Source organism: Lepisosteus oculatus, chromosome 5, assembly GCF_040954835.1.
Source record: "Lepisosteus oculatus isolate fLepOcu1 chromosome 5, fLepOcu1.hap2, whole genome shotgun sequence".
NCBI classification, from domain to species: domain Eukaryota; kingdom Metazoa; phylum Chordata; class Actinopteri; order Semionotiformes; family Lepisosteidae; genus Lepisosteus; species Lepisosteus oculatus.
The window spans coordinates 14135107-14149175 of NC_090700.1; the positions used below are offsets into that span (position 1 = coordinate 14135107).

Genomic DNA, 14069 nt, shown 5'->3' on the forward strand with positions numbered 1-14069 from the left:
ATTTTGCTGGGGAACACCATTAATATATGCATCATTGCATGGGACAGGTGTTTGCACACACCCATGTACTTTTTTATTTCTAACCTTGCTGCTGTGGATATCATCCGCAGCACCAGTACCAGCCCAACAATGATCGTCATTCTTCTAGCCGACATGACAACCATCTCTTACAAACCATGTCTGACTCAAATGTTCACATACTTCTTGAGCAATATGATGGAAGTGTTTACCATTACACTAATGGCCTATGATCGTTTGGTGGCAATATCCAACCCTTTACGATATCACAGTATCCTCACAAAGACCCGTATAATCATGTTGATCGTGGTGTCTTGGGTACTGGCTTGTGCCATTATTGCCAGTTTTACAGGCACAGCAGACAGACTTCCTTACTGTCGCAGGACTGTTAACTCTCTTTTCTGTGACTATCCAGCTTTGATCAGAGCAGCCTGTGTCAATCCTGAAGATCACCTTCTGGTGCCATCTGTTATTTCTTCGTTTGTTACGTTTGGCAGTTTCACTTTTATTCTGATGTCCTACCTAAAGATAATCTTTGCCGTGGTTAAAATTTCCTCCCCAGCAGACAGGAAAAAAATGTACAGCACTTGTTTGAGTCACTTGATAGTGGTTGCTTGCGTTTTTGTCCCTCCTTTTGTCGGAGTTATTCTAGCCAGGATAGGCCTGGTGCTGAGTCTTGTGGAACGACATGTATTAGCTATCGTCTGCACTCTGGGTCCCTCTCTTCTCAATCCTTTTGTTTACTGTTTCAGAACAAAGGAGATAAGGAATCAGGTCTTCAGGATATTTAAGAGTGTTGCACCCAGTAAATAAAGTGTCATCAGGTTATATTTTATAATTCAATTTGTAAGGTTATAGTGTAACCAAATAATAGAAATAGAAATAGAACTTAACTTTTAACCTTTAATTTAAACTCTGCTTATACATTTTCAAAGTAAATTCTAATAATATTAATAATGGAATTTGCATTTATTGTAGTTTATATTTATTCATGAACCTTTTTGTCAGTTTCTTGTTTTAGGTGACTGCTCATAAATTAACAAAGCACACCACTATAATCTGTGTTTTTGTTTTTATGTTAATAGACATAAAAGATACTGTACATCTTTACTTGTCTACGTCCTTGAGTTCTGAAATGAAAATAACTCCACTTCCAGATATTTGTCGGATACATTGAAAACATACTGTAAATGTTTTGATTTACAGTATGCATTGGAATTATGTACTACCTGATTTAAATTGATCATAGGACATCCAGCAAAATTATTTTGGTCATGGTATGTACAGTATTTTAGCTTTCATTTAAGCCATAAACCAGGCTTATACTATATAATCATCCAGAATTATAACAAAATGTTTGTGGGGACATCATAACAGGTGGAATTTGACTCTTTTTCCAGTGGCGACAAAGCGTTAAGATGTATCTGTTGCAATTACCATGTGTAAATGTTTTCAATAAAAAAAATATTATATTCTAATTATTCATATCTTTTCATTACATGTATAAGCTGCGTAGTTTCTTTCTTTGTTTAAAACTGATTTCTGAGTCTTGCAGAAATAAGCTAACTTAAAATTTCAAGGATGGCTTTCAGCTTCGTGATTTTAATCATCTTTTTCTAGTATTGTTTTGTTTCAAGAAGTGGGTAGCAAAACCCTTGTGTAATGCGTCCTGAATGTTCTCTGGATTGAACTAAAATCTATATATGGACAGAATGGGAAAATATTACTGTTTTCCAATTACATTGTATATACTGTATGAAAATTAATGTGATCGACAGCTGGGACTTGCTGAGTAATAAAATGATACTAAAACTTGAGATTCTAGTGCGTTTGAACTTTTATATCCATCCATCCATTTTCTAATCACTTTATCCAGTATAGGGATAAGCAACCAATGGGTGCAAGGCAGAAATCACACTGGACAGAATGCGCAGGACAAAATTTTTATACTGTACATATGTCATATCAAAATTACTTTTCCCTGAGCAATGATGATATCTGTTGAGAGCTTAGAATTTAGAACAGGTGTAACATGTAGAACCAGCATCTTAGTTTAGTGGACATTGAGTAGGGAGCCACATGAGCATGCGCAAGCTACAAAGGAACGGGTAAAGGTTCATTCCATGCCGAAAGGTAAAGAAGAAAAACACTACTGTACATTTCAGCTGTGGAGCCTTCTGTTGATTTCGTTTGAAGGACACACTTCAGAACAATGACACTGTTCTGAAAACATGAATACGTGACTTGTTTCAGAAAATAACTATTAGGCCCAGAAAGAGGCCTCAGGCTGGAAACGAGAGCATTGTTCTCCATTATTAGGAAAATATTCAAGTAAAGCATATGCTTTCTTCTAAATATGTTGTAGCTGGTTAAGTGCTAGGTAAGGGGTTTATTAAAATATGACATAAAATCACTCCCCCCCCCCCCCATTCCATTGTACCTAATATTTGGACACATCCTGCTGAAGTATAAAAACAGTGATCTTGTTTTAACCTCATTCTGTGTCTCAAGTGTTCTGTTAGCTCTGTGCTTGATTGCACCAGCTACACTAACAAGCTGACAGATGATAATATCCTCACAGGGGAAACTGGTTCCACCAAGTTCCTTAGGGTCTTGTGTACCTGTGAATCACTCTTACCATTAATTAACAGCTCAATCCTCAGTTTCTCTCTTGAGAATGGGAATGTTTGACAAATGATGTTCTGTCCCTTTTCTTTTAGGTGAGTGTGTGCTGTCTCCATTACAGTGGCTAACTTACATACTGTAACTTGGGAATTACCCAAGTCATGACAACAGATGCATACTGTATTATATTATTTGAAAATCATTTTGAAAGATTTTGTAAAGTGACAAAGGTTTTAACTTTTACATTAAGGTAGGCTAAAGTCAGACTGGGGAATTATATAGAAGACTCTTCCTAATAAGCATGTACTGACTGTAATTCAGAGAGGGGCATTGAGGATATTTTAAATATGGAAACCAGCAATAACACAGCCTATACAAATAACAAGTAATTCACTCTAACAGCAAGATATTTACATGTTTTATTTACTTTACTAAAAAGCAGCAGTTTCCACTATATAGAAATATAAAGGTTGCAATATGTCCTACATTGTTAAATTAAAGTTATTATTAAACATTATTGAAGTTAAACATCTGTTTCCTTTCTCAAAGTGATACAAACCTAAAGATCAGAGGATTAGAAAAACCTGACTTGTACTGTACCTAATTTACTGGTAACTTGTACCTAATTTACTAGTAAATGTACACTAAATTATCAATTACAATTATTGCAATAAATTGAATCAAAGGGCAATCAAAGCTTATCAACAAGTGAATTGCAGTAATTAAAAATAAATTGTGAATAGCCTTAACTCCAAGGCTATTATACAGTGCCTATATTTAGAATGATTATTATTTTTCTGCTGAAAGGCTGTGCTTCAACAAATGATTAAAATTCAGATTATTCATAATTACTTTTTTAGATTTAAATAAAACATATAGAAATACCTCACTGGCTAGCCTGATTTTGCAAATTGTAAATGTGTCTTGTTCCAATTAGTGAAATAGGCCACTGGGGTTAAATGCCACCTGAACGTCTTATTATTAAATTACTAATACAGTACCATTACTTCAGGGCCTTAAAATTCCCAAGGTGATAAGACATATCTGTTTCTTTCTTATGGGATTTATGAAGTATCTAATGACATTAGCAGCCAAATTAATTGTACTGTACTGAATACAGTCTTACTGCTTGGGGATTTTTCTAGTGTTTCCTGATACTTTAAACATTCATACTTTGTTTTAGAACAAGGTTTATAGCAAACAGGTGTGGACATTTACAGATTCCTTCAAAAACACTGACTGGTATGTTACTGTGTGTACTGCAGTTCTACAGAAGCTACAAAGCAACCAGGTGTACCATGTAAGGCCTGCGAGAAATGTTTTTGCTTTGATCTCAGTGTCCCTGTATTTACATCACAAACACAAATTACATTCTCTGTATTACCCGGATGTTGCACTGTATTTACAATGAATGAATATAGTCACTCCCCTAGGCTTTCCACTCTGTAGTACGATAGTCATAATTTAGGGCTGTTACACTCAAGAGGAAAGTTTATAAAATATTAACTTGAGAGAGACTCTAAAATTAATATAATCAAAATTATTCATAATTAAATCTATTTTGTCTGGAGTTTTTGAATTTATGCACTATTTTCCCAGAGTATAGTACTTCATTTAAAGTGTCTCTCAAAGAGCAGGAGCAGGATGTGCTTCACACAGGATTTATTCATCTGAGCTACTACAAACCAATCCAATTACTGTAATAATATCTCAGTTCTGGAAATCTGCTTTTTATGCTCAGCTGAATCTTAGTAATATTTTCTTTTTCAAAATATTGAACATATCAGGCATGTTATGAAGGTGCACAGAACACAGCAAATATTAATTTTATATAAAGTGAGTTTTATAATAACCCAACACATGCCCACTGCTAATAATTTCTAGATGCAAAGAATGTCTTGCATTAACATTAATTAATAATATATTATAAATGAATACATTAATAAATTAATAATTCATTACCTTCCAGTCTCTTCTGTAGCCAACTCTCAGGAGGGCTTGTAATGAAATATTTGGGTGCTATATAACCATGTGTTCATATTAAGATTCACTTCATTTCCCTGGCAGTAAGTACAAGTTCAGTAAAGCAATTTCCTAAAGACATACTGTACATATGAAGCATCTATAACTTTGTTATTGTAAAGATGATACACTTTGGTTCATTCTGCATATTTTTGTACCTTCTCAATCCTTTAATATTGAGAAAATATATGTTATGGATTTAAATGATAATTATGAATCTTTATATTAACATATGACCATATTAAATACATTTGAAGTCAGGGTAGGACTTGTTTTGAATTACCCAAGTCATGACTACAGATGCATGCTGTATTATATTATTGAAAATTATTTTGAAAGATTTTGTAAAGTGAACTGCACCTGGTTGTGAGACGACCTCGAATAAAACACATTTCTAACTACTACTGATGCAATTTCAAAAATGGATATCTCCAGCAGCACATTTAATTTTTGTATGAAAAGGCAAACATATTATTTTCTTCTAAACACTTTGCATTTCAATACATTGCCCTACAGAAATATTTCAGTTTTGTGTGACACCAACTTTAACTGTGTAAAAGGCTCAGTTTCAACATATGCTGTATCTTTTCCTTTCAGGTTCCTTCACCAAACTTTTGCAGAATTCTGGTTCATGGAATTTCAAAATTAAACATCTTTTGTCATCACAGAAATCATCCTAATCATGACTACATGAGTTGGAGCAGAATAATGCAGTTGGAGCAATTATTCTGTTTATCCAGTTGGGATAGTCCAGTCTGACTTTGTTGGGAATTATGACCAATATTTGCATCATTGTCCTTCACAAACCACTCCATACACCCATGTTCTTTTTTCATTTGTAATTTGGAAACTACATACACGCTCTATACCACCAGTATCAGTGTAGCCATGCTGAATATACTTTTTAGGGAAAGAAAGAAGAGTTTCTTATGGACCATGCATTGCTCAGTTGTTTGTGTTTCATTTAGGAAGTGCACTGGAGCCCTTAGCTATTGCTCTGATGGCTTTTGATTGATTGATTGCAATCTCAAACCCCCTGGGGTATCACAGCATCCTCACAAAGACTCGTGTAATGTTACTAACAGCAGCTGTCTGGGTAGTAGACATTGGTGTGTCGGGCTTTTTTAACAGCATTGTTAATGGACTACCATAGTGTCGCTTAAACATTCATCAGTATAGTTTTTGTGAATAAGCTGCCATTGTAAGAGCAGCCTGTAAAGATCCTAATAATTACTTCACCCTTTCTACCATTGATTTCATTTTTATAATCTTTATAACTTTTATAGTGGTGTTTTGTTTCTTCATCCACTCTGGGTCCCTCTCTGATGAATCCCATGGTTTACTGTCTGAAAACTAAAGCAATAAGTCAGGTTATGAATATATTTAAGCAGAATTCAGTTTTTCCCAAACAATTCCAGGTTGTAGAATAGATATCATTCTGAATTGAACTATTTACTTTGGCTCTGTAATTTTACAATATCTGTGTTATTTATTAAACTGAACTATATCGTAGGTGATTTTGTTTAGTAAAGCATGGAGTTCGAAACATCTGTTTGACCCACATTTTCTTCAGAATTTCTTTTTTTGAATAATATAAACATTTGTTTAAAAAATTCCCAATTTTTTCTCTGATTGGTACGGTATATCTTAAGTAAAAAATCACCAAGTTTGTTTTCTAATCCCAGTCGGCACAATTACTGGAAATTACAAAGTACCATCATGAGATGAACAAATCCAGCTAAAACAATTCATTGTTGTCTTCCTAAGATCAGCAGTGTAGTAAAAATGTAAAGTTAAGGTACCTAATATCCATAACCCAGTGGGCCTTTACATGCATAGTTTTGGTATTTGCTTAATCATTACAACATTATTTATCAATATTTGGATTGGAGCTGGCCAAATCCACAGTGGGTGGGTTAATGAGGGAAGAAGCCAACTTCAGCTCCTCATCGAATGCGAAATTTAAAGCAACAGATCAACTTGCCAGCATATTTCTGGGAAGTTAAAGAAAATTGGAATCCAGAGAAAACTAAGATGGGCACAGTGACATCAGTTACAGAGTGATATCTTACTTTCTTGTCTTGAGACTGAGTTTCTGACACTGCTCTCAAATGGTTCAAGTCTTACCTCACTGATCACTTTCACTTTGTCTCTCTTAGTGGGTATAAGTCTGAAATTGGTCTTGTTAAGTCTGGTGTTCCTCAGGGCTCAATACTGGGCCCCTTGCTCTTCAGCATTTACATGTTTTCACTTGGTCAGCTTTTAAAATCAAATGGCTTCAGCTACTATTTCTACACTGATTATACTCAAATATACATCCATACCAAACCTGACACTGATGTGGCTGTCTCTATTCTATCTAATTGCATCTCTGACATAAAAACTTGGATGACTCAAAATTTCCTTCATCTTAACTGTGACAAGACTGAAGTCATGCTTATTGGCACCCCCCATCAACCTCGTAAAGCCAATCCTATAACCCTATCTGTAGATGGTTCTGTATTTGAGCTTCAGTCTAAATTGAAAAACCTTGGGGTGATATTCTGGCTTAACATTCGACCCACATGTGCAGCATATTGTCAAAATGTGTTTTTTTCACCTCAGAAATATCACTAGACTAGGCCCTATGCTATCACTAACTGTGGTTGAAAAGCTGATCAACACATTTGTGTTCTCTCGAATTGACTACTGTAATGCCCTACTCGCTGGGGTATCTACTGTACATGTAAATCTACTTTGAACAAACTGTAGTATGTCCAAAATTCGGAAGTCAGGATCCTGACCAGGTCCAGTGCAAGTGATCACATGTATTATTATACTAACAGCAGTATCTTGATTTCACGTACAGTATATGAGGGTTCTTGCAGGCATTGTTGACAGGCTCACTTGGGCTGTCTGTACAGGCCCTGGTTTATGTACCTGCACTCTCACTGCTGAGGTCTTGCAACAGCAAGCTACAAAATGTTAACCCCATTGTTATGCTCACATAAAGGGTAAAGCCATTAGGAATGTCTCATATGGAATTTAGAATAAAAAATAGAAAAAATATACATTTTATAAACAAATCTTAATCTTAATGTGTATTAGGAAAGGGCATATTTTGCTATGACTGAGACATAGCAGCTGCAGAACTGTAGGCTCCAGTAACTACTGTATGTCTCTCCTTGTGTGAGACTGCTGTCCCCTTTTAAAAAAATATATAAAAATATAAAAGATCATTCTTCAGATACTTTATCAATTCTTACAGTAATATCAGCCATCAGATTAGTGTTAACATTCTTTAGAAGATTCAGTTAGAACAAGCATTCTTCAGTACTTACTGTAAATTGAACGTTATACATTTGAAATTGCATGTGGGATTAACAAAGTTTAACCATTTATAACATCCCAAATTTTAATAATACATAATTATTTATAATTAATGTATTCATAATACATAACAATAATTCTTAACACAAGAAAAACACAATACTGTGTTCATACAGCAGAATGAAGCTTTCAGTTATCTGAAATTAAATGGTCTCATTTAGCTTCAGTCTTTTTTTCCTTGATTAATAATAATTCATTGACAACTTTTATGTTATTAAAAATACTATTTTTAGTGCGGAGCCAGAGGTTTGTATATGTTAATGTTAGAGTGGAAAGTTGTATCAGCATGTGGGATTCAAAAGAACAAGTAAAAGTTAAGTATGTATTGAAAGATAAAAAGAAAAAAGATTCTGGCTGTGGAACCACTTTATATGAGTTCACAGCTGAAATATTTAGTTTTTTTTTCTAGTCCTAGCATGGAATTAACTTGTTCTGATACGTGTAATGTATGTTTAATATAACAAATTAACAAGTAAACATAATAATTTAAAAGACATTTCTAATACAATTCTTCTGAAACTTTTATCATCAACTTTTACACATTTTTCTAAGAGGTGATATCAAACGTGATTTCTAAAAACATGTGATAAAACAATTCTTAATAGCGAGTAGCCATTGATTACTCCAGACTATATTCCCATCTCAACTCAATTAGTTATTCCTGGAATGGCAAACAAATCATTGCTTAGCAACACTCTCTTGTATGTGTTGTAGCGTTGTATCATTCACAATAAATAGCATGTGAATGCGCAAAAGGTACACTTCCCCATTTGAATTTTAAATACTCAATTGTAAGTACTGGTATACCTGTTGTGAAAGATAAAAGGTACTGTAGATTAGTTTCGTTTTTTAACACACAGATGAACTGCTAACATATCTGCATATGTACAAAGGTATTGAGATTTAGCTTTATGGAGGTGGATCGTGAAACTGCAACAATGTAACCAATGTCTTGATGTTGTTTCTTTTTAAGTGATTTGTCTTATCGCAAGGGATTTCCAAATACCGAGGAGTATTCTTCATAAATATATGATTAGCATTAAATTAGAACAAAGGCACCTACAGCTGGGTTTTTTGTACGCATATTATGAAAGCACTGGAGTCATTACAGGATTGGCAATGCATCAGGTATTAACCTATATTCTATTTTGTCCTAGAATTTCAGAAAAAAATAATTTCATTTGAAATTTTACATCTCTGGGACTGTACTCTGCAAAATGACATTTCTCAACAATACTGGCCAAAGCATTTCGGAATTTGTCATCACAGGACTCAACAGCATTGAGAATCCGAAACCAGTAGGCTATGTTATCTTGATAATCTATTTTTTAATTCTACTGGCGAACAGCACAAATATATGTATCATTGCACTGGACAAACATCTACATTCACCAATGTACTTTTTCATTTGCAATCTTGCTTTTGTAGATATATTATACAGCACCAGCATCAGCCCAACACTGATCATGATCCTAATAGCTGATGAGAAGAGAATTTCGACTAAACTCTGCATATCTCAGATGTATGTGAATCACCTTGGAAGCACAATGGTAGCCTTCGCCATTTCACTGATGGCTTATGATCGCTGGGTTGCAATTTCTATCCCTTTGCATTACAGTAGTATCCTTACAAATAATAAAATCATGATACTAACAGCAGTGTCTTGGATGTTAGGAACTGGTTTTATTGGGATTCTGGCAGGCATTGCTAGCGATCTCCCTTACTGCTATACCTTGTTGAAATATGCTTTTTGTGACTATGGTGCTTTAGTCAGAGCAGCTTGTGTCAATCCTGATGATTACTTTGTTGTAAGTACTATTATTGTTTTCTTTGTGTTGTTTGCACCCTTTGCTTTTATTATATTCTCTTACTATAAGATAATTTATTCAGTTATGAAAATTTCCTCTAATGCAAACAGAAAAAAAATGTTCAGCACATGTTTTAGTCACCTGATAGTGGCAGCCTGCTTTTATACCCCTCAGTTTGTTGCCATCATTTTAACAAGGGGAGTTTTGGTGCTGACACTTACACAGCGAAATATCTTGTTCATTGGTGCTAATCTGGGTCCTTCTCTTGTCAATCCATTTGTATACTGTCTTAGAACAAAAGAAATCAGAAGAAAAGTATTCAGGATACCAGTGTTGAAGAGTATTGCACCCAGTGATTAACTGTTTGCAGGAAGCATGCAGGTTTTACTAGAGCAAGGAGTTTTAATTTTGCATTCATCAGAAAGGAAATTTTTAAAAATTATGTATTCTGTATTTTATTGGATATACATTTCAAGTCAAAATCTTGTAACATTTCTGTAATGTTGTAATATACCCAACACTTTATAAGAAAATGTTCTTCATGAATGTGAAATAAATGTAATTGGTTATTGTTGGCCTGAACTTCTTCAGATGTTTTTAAATACAGGATATCCAAATGTTGTGCATGTTCAGTGTGAGCAAATTAACATTTCTGTAATATTGCATATACACAACACTCTCTAAGAAAATGTTCTTTATGAATATGAAATAAATGTAATTGATTATTGTTGGCCTGACCTTTTTTTTAAATACAGGATATCCAAATGCTGTGCTTGTTCAACATGAGCAAATTAATCTCAGATTTTTTATCAAAAAACTTCTGAAAATGTATTTTAATCAAATCATTACTGCTGTCCCATATCACTGAAAAGGTCCATACATTACCGGACCTTTGTAAAGTAGCAGGAGCTGCAAGCCCTGTAGGCACTAAAAGATAAGCAGCCATACATCTGGAGCATGTGGAATTCACTCAAAGCTGAACCCCACTTTAAACAGCCTAACATTTAGAAAAAAACACATCTGCAATCTTATCACAAGAAAAAAGGACAGTTAACGGGCTCAAAAACAGTATATACAGAGCAAAGAAACTTTCATTTTCCCAAACTAAAATGTCTCATTTCCCTTCATTCTATTTTTTTCCTTTGTTAATGCTATTTCTGTTACAAGTTTTAGGTTATCTGCAAATAATAGACTCCCTGTCACAGGAGAGTTTCTTACATTACTGTGAGTTTCACACTAAAAAATAAAGTTTAATTTCAGAATGAGAGGAATGAGTAGGAAAAATACAAGATTTAGGCCATGGAGCCTTTTTAGGTGAGTACACAGCTAAAAAGCTCTGTTTTTTTCTTTCTTTTTACTTTTGTTGTAGAATTAACTTCAGTTTGCTCTGACACAGTATACAGTATGTATGTGTTGTAGGTACATGTACGTACAGTACAGTATACAGTACAGTATACGTTTATTTGTTATTCTAGGCAAGATATTTTGAAAAGTTATTTAGCAAAGAAAGTGTACACTTTTAATGGTGAGATTCCCAAAACTTTTCTTCTAAATCATCTTATCATCACTTTCTACATATGTTAAAAAGTTTTGGTTATTAAAATGATTTCTTAAAACAGGTAATTAAACAATAGCAAGTAGCCATTAATTACTTCTGACACTATTCCCATCTTGACTTAATTAGTTATTCCTGAAATGGCAAACAAATCACTGCTTAGCAACTTTCTCTTGTATGTGTTTTAGCATATCTTTACATTCACAATATATAGCACTTGCATGCATACAGAAGGTACTGTACACTTCTCCATTTGAATGTGTAACATACAGCTGTAAGTACAGGAACAACTGTTGTGAAAGATAAGGGATAATTTAGTTGTCAACACACAGGTGTGTTGCTAACATACAATATGTGCATAATGTACAAAGTGACATAGAATTGCTTTTGTGGACAGGTATTAGGAAGAAGAAAATGCAACAAATGAAAGAATGTCTTGATGCTTTTTTAATGACAAAATTGTTCTTAAATATGTTTAAGAAGGAAAGGAATATGTACTGTTTAATGTCACTATGAAGAAATGTAGAGACCAAATTTTGCCATGTAATTATTTTACAAAACAAAAGTTCCAAAACCCATAAAATTAAGTTTTAAATTAAATTAAATTAAATTAGATTGATATAAACCTATACATTCTTGAAGAATAACAGAACCTGCAACTAGGTTTTCTGAAACCAGATTATGGAACTATTGGAGTTATTACAATGATTAGCAATATGTCAAGTATTAACCTATATTTTGTTTTATTCTAGATTTTAAGAAAACTTCTTTGTATTTTGAAATTTTACATCACTGGATTTGTACTCTGCAAAATGGCATTTATCAACGATACTGGCCAAACTATTACAGAATTTCTCATCATAGGATTCAACAGTATTGAGCATCCAAAGTTAGTGGGCTACATTATTTTGATAACCTATTGCCTGATTTTACTGGGCAACAGCACAATTATATGTATCATTGCATTGGACAAACTTCTACACTCACCAATGTACTTTTTCATTTGCAATCTTGCTTTTGTGGATATGTTGTACAGCACCAGTGCCAGCCCAACAATGATCATGATCCTAATAGCTGATGAGAAGAGAATTTCCACTAAACTCTGCATATCTCAAATGTATGTGAATCACTCTATGCTTGCAATGGAAGCCTTCTCCATTGCACTTATGGCTTATGATCGCTGGGTTGCAATTTCTAACCCTTTGCGATACAGTAGTATCCTTACAAAGAACAATGTCATGATGCTAACAGCAGCCTCTTGGATGCTAGCAGCTGGTCTTATTGGGATTCTGGCAGGTATTGCTAGCAATCTCCCTTACTGCTATACTTTTTTGAAATATGCTTTTTGTGACTATGGTGCTTTAGTCAGAGCAGCTTGTGTCAATCCTGATGATTACTTTGTTGTAAGTACCATCATTCTATTCTTTGTGCTGTTTGCACCCTTTGCTTTCATTTTATTTTCTTATTATAAGATCATTTTTTCTGTAATGAAACTTTCCTCGCATACAAACAGAAAAAAAATGTTCAGCACTTGTTTTAGTCATCTGATTGTAGCTTCCTGTTTTTATACCCCTCAGTTTGTAGTTATTGTTTTAACAAGGGGAGCTCTGGAGCTGACACTTACACAGCGAAATACATTGCTCATTGGCGCTAATCTGGCTCCTTCTCTTGTCAATCCTTTTGTATACTGTCTCAGAACAAAAGAAATCAGAAGGCACCTGTTCAGGATACCAGTGTTGAAGAGGGTTGCACCCAGTGAATAAACGTTTTCAAGAACCATGCTGCTTTTACTAGAGCAAGGAGTTTTAATTTTGCATTTATCAGTAAGGAAATGTTTAAGAAGGAAAGGAATATGTACTGTTTAATGTCACTATGAAGAAATGTAGAGACCAAAATTTGCCATGTAATTATTTTACAAAACAAAAGTTCCAAAACCCATAAAATTAAGTTTTCTGTATTTTATTGGACATACATTTCAAGTCCCAATCTTGTAACATTTCTGTAATGTTGTAATATACCCAACACTTGTACACGTACGTACACTATACAGTACAGTATATGTTTACTTGTTATGAGTTAATGAGCTCACACACAGTATATACAGTACAAAGAAGCTTTCATTTTTCCAAACTAAAATGTCTCATTTCCCTTCGTTCTTTTTTTATCTTTGTTAATACTATTTTTGTGACAAGTTTTAGGTTATCTGCAAATAATGAACTACCTGTCATTGGAGTGTTTCTTTACAATACTGTGAGATTGAAACCAAAAAGTAAAGTTTAATTTCAGTCTGATATCAGTCTGGAAGGAAACAGTTGGAAAAACACAAAATTTAGGCCATGGAACGACTTCAGGTCATTTCACAGCCAAAATGTTCTTTTTTTTTCTTTTTTACTCTCAGCAGAAAATTCATTTTAATTTGTTCTGATATATGTACTGTAGGTCAATATACCATATATGTTAAGTTTACTTATCTGGACTACGATACTTTGAAAAGTTATTTAACAAAGAAAATGTGCTGTTATAATGGTGACATTTCCAAAACATTTATTCTAAATCTTTATTATTTGTCTTAATACGTGTTGAACATTTTTTGTTATTAAAATAAGATTTCTAAAAACAGTTAACTATTACTAGCCATTGATAATCCCCAACATTATTCCCAACTCAACTCG

General features: G+C 33.9%; 1 protein-coding gene across 1 annotated transcript; it reads left to right on the top strand.

Annotated features, from left to right (window-relative positions):
* The first annotated feature begins 9251 nt into the window (after nt 1-9251).
* On the top strand, nt 9252-10202 carry LOC138239090 (olfactory receptor 10G4-like). Its single transcript, XM_069189719.1, has one exon. It carries the CDS (start codon nt 9252-9254, stop codon nt 10200-10202), a length of 951 nt encoding a protein of 316 aa, XP_069045820.1.
* The last annotated feature ends 3867 nt before the right edge of the window (nt 10203-14069 follow it).

Coding starts and splice junctions, on each gene's coding strand:
- LOC138239090 (XM_069189719.1), top strand. CDS start 9,252: ATGACATTTCTCAACAATACTGGCCAAAGCATTTCGGAATTTGTCATC.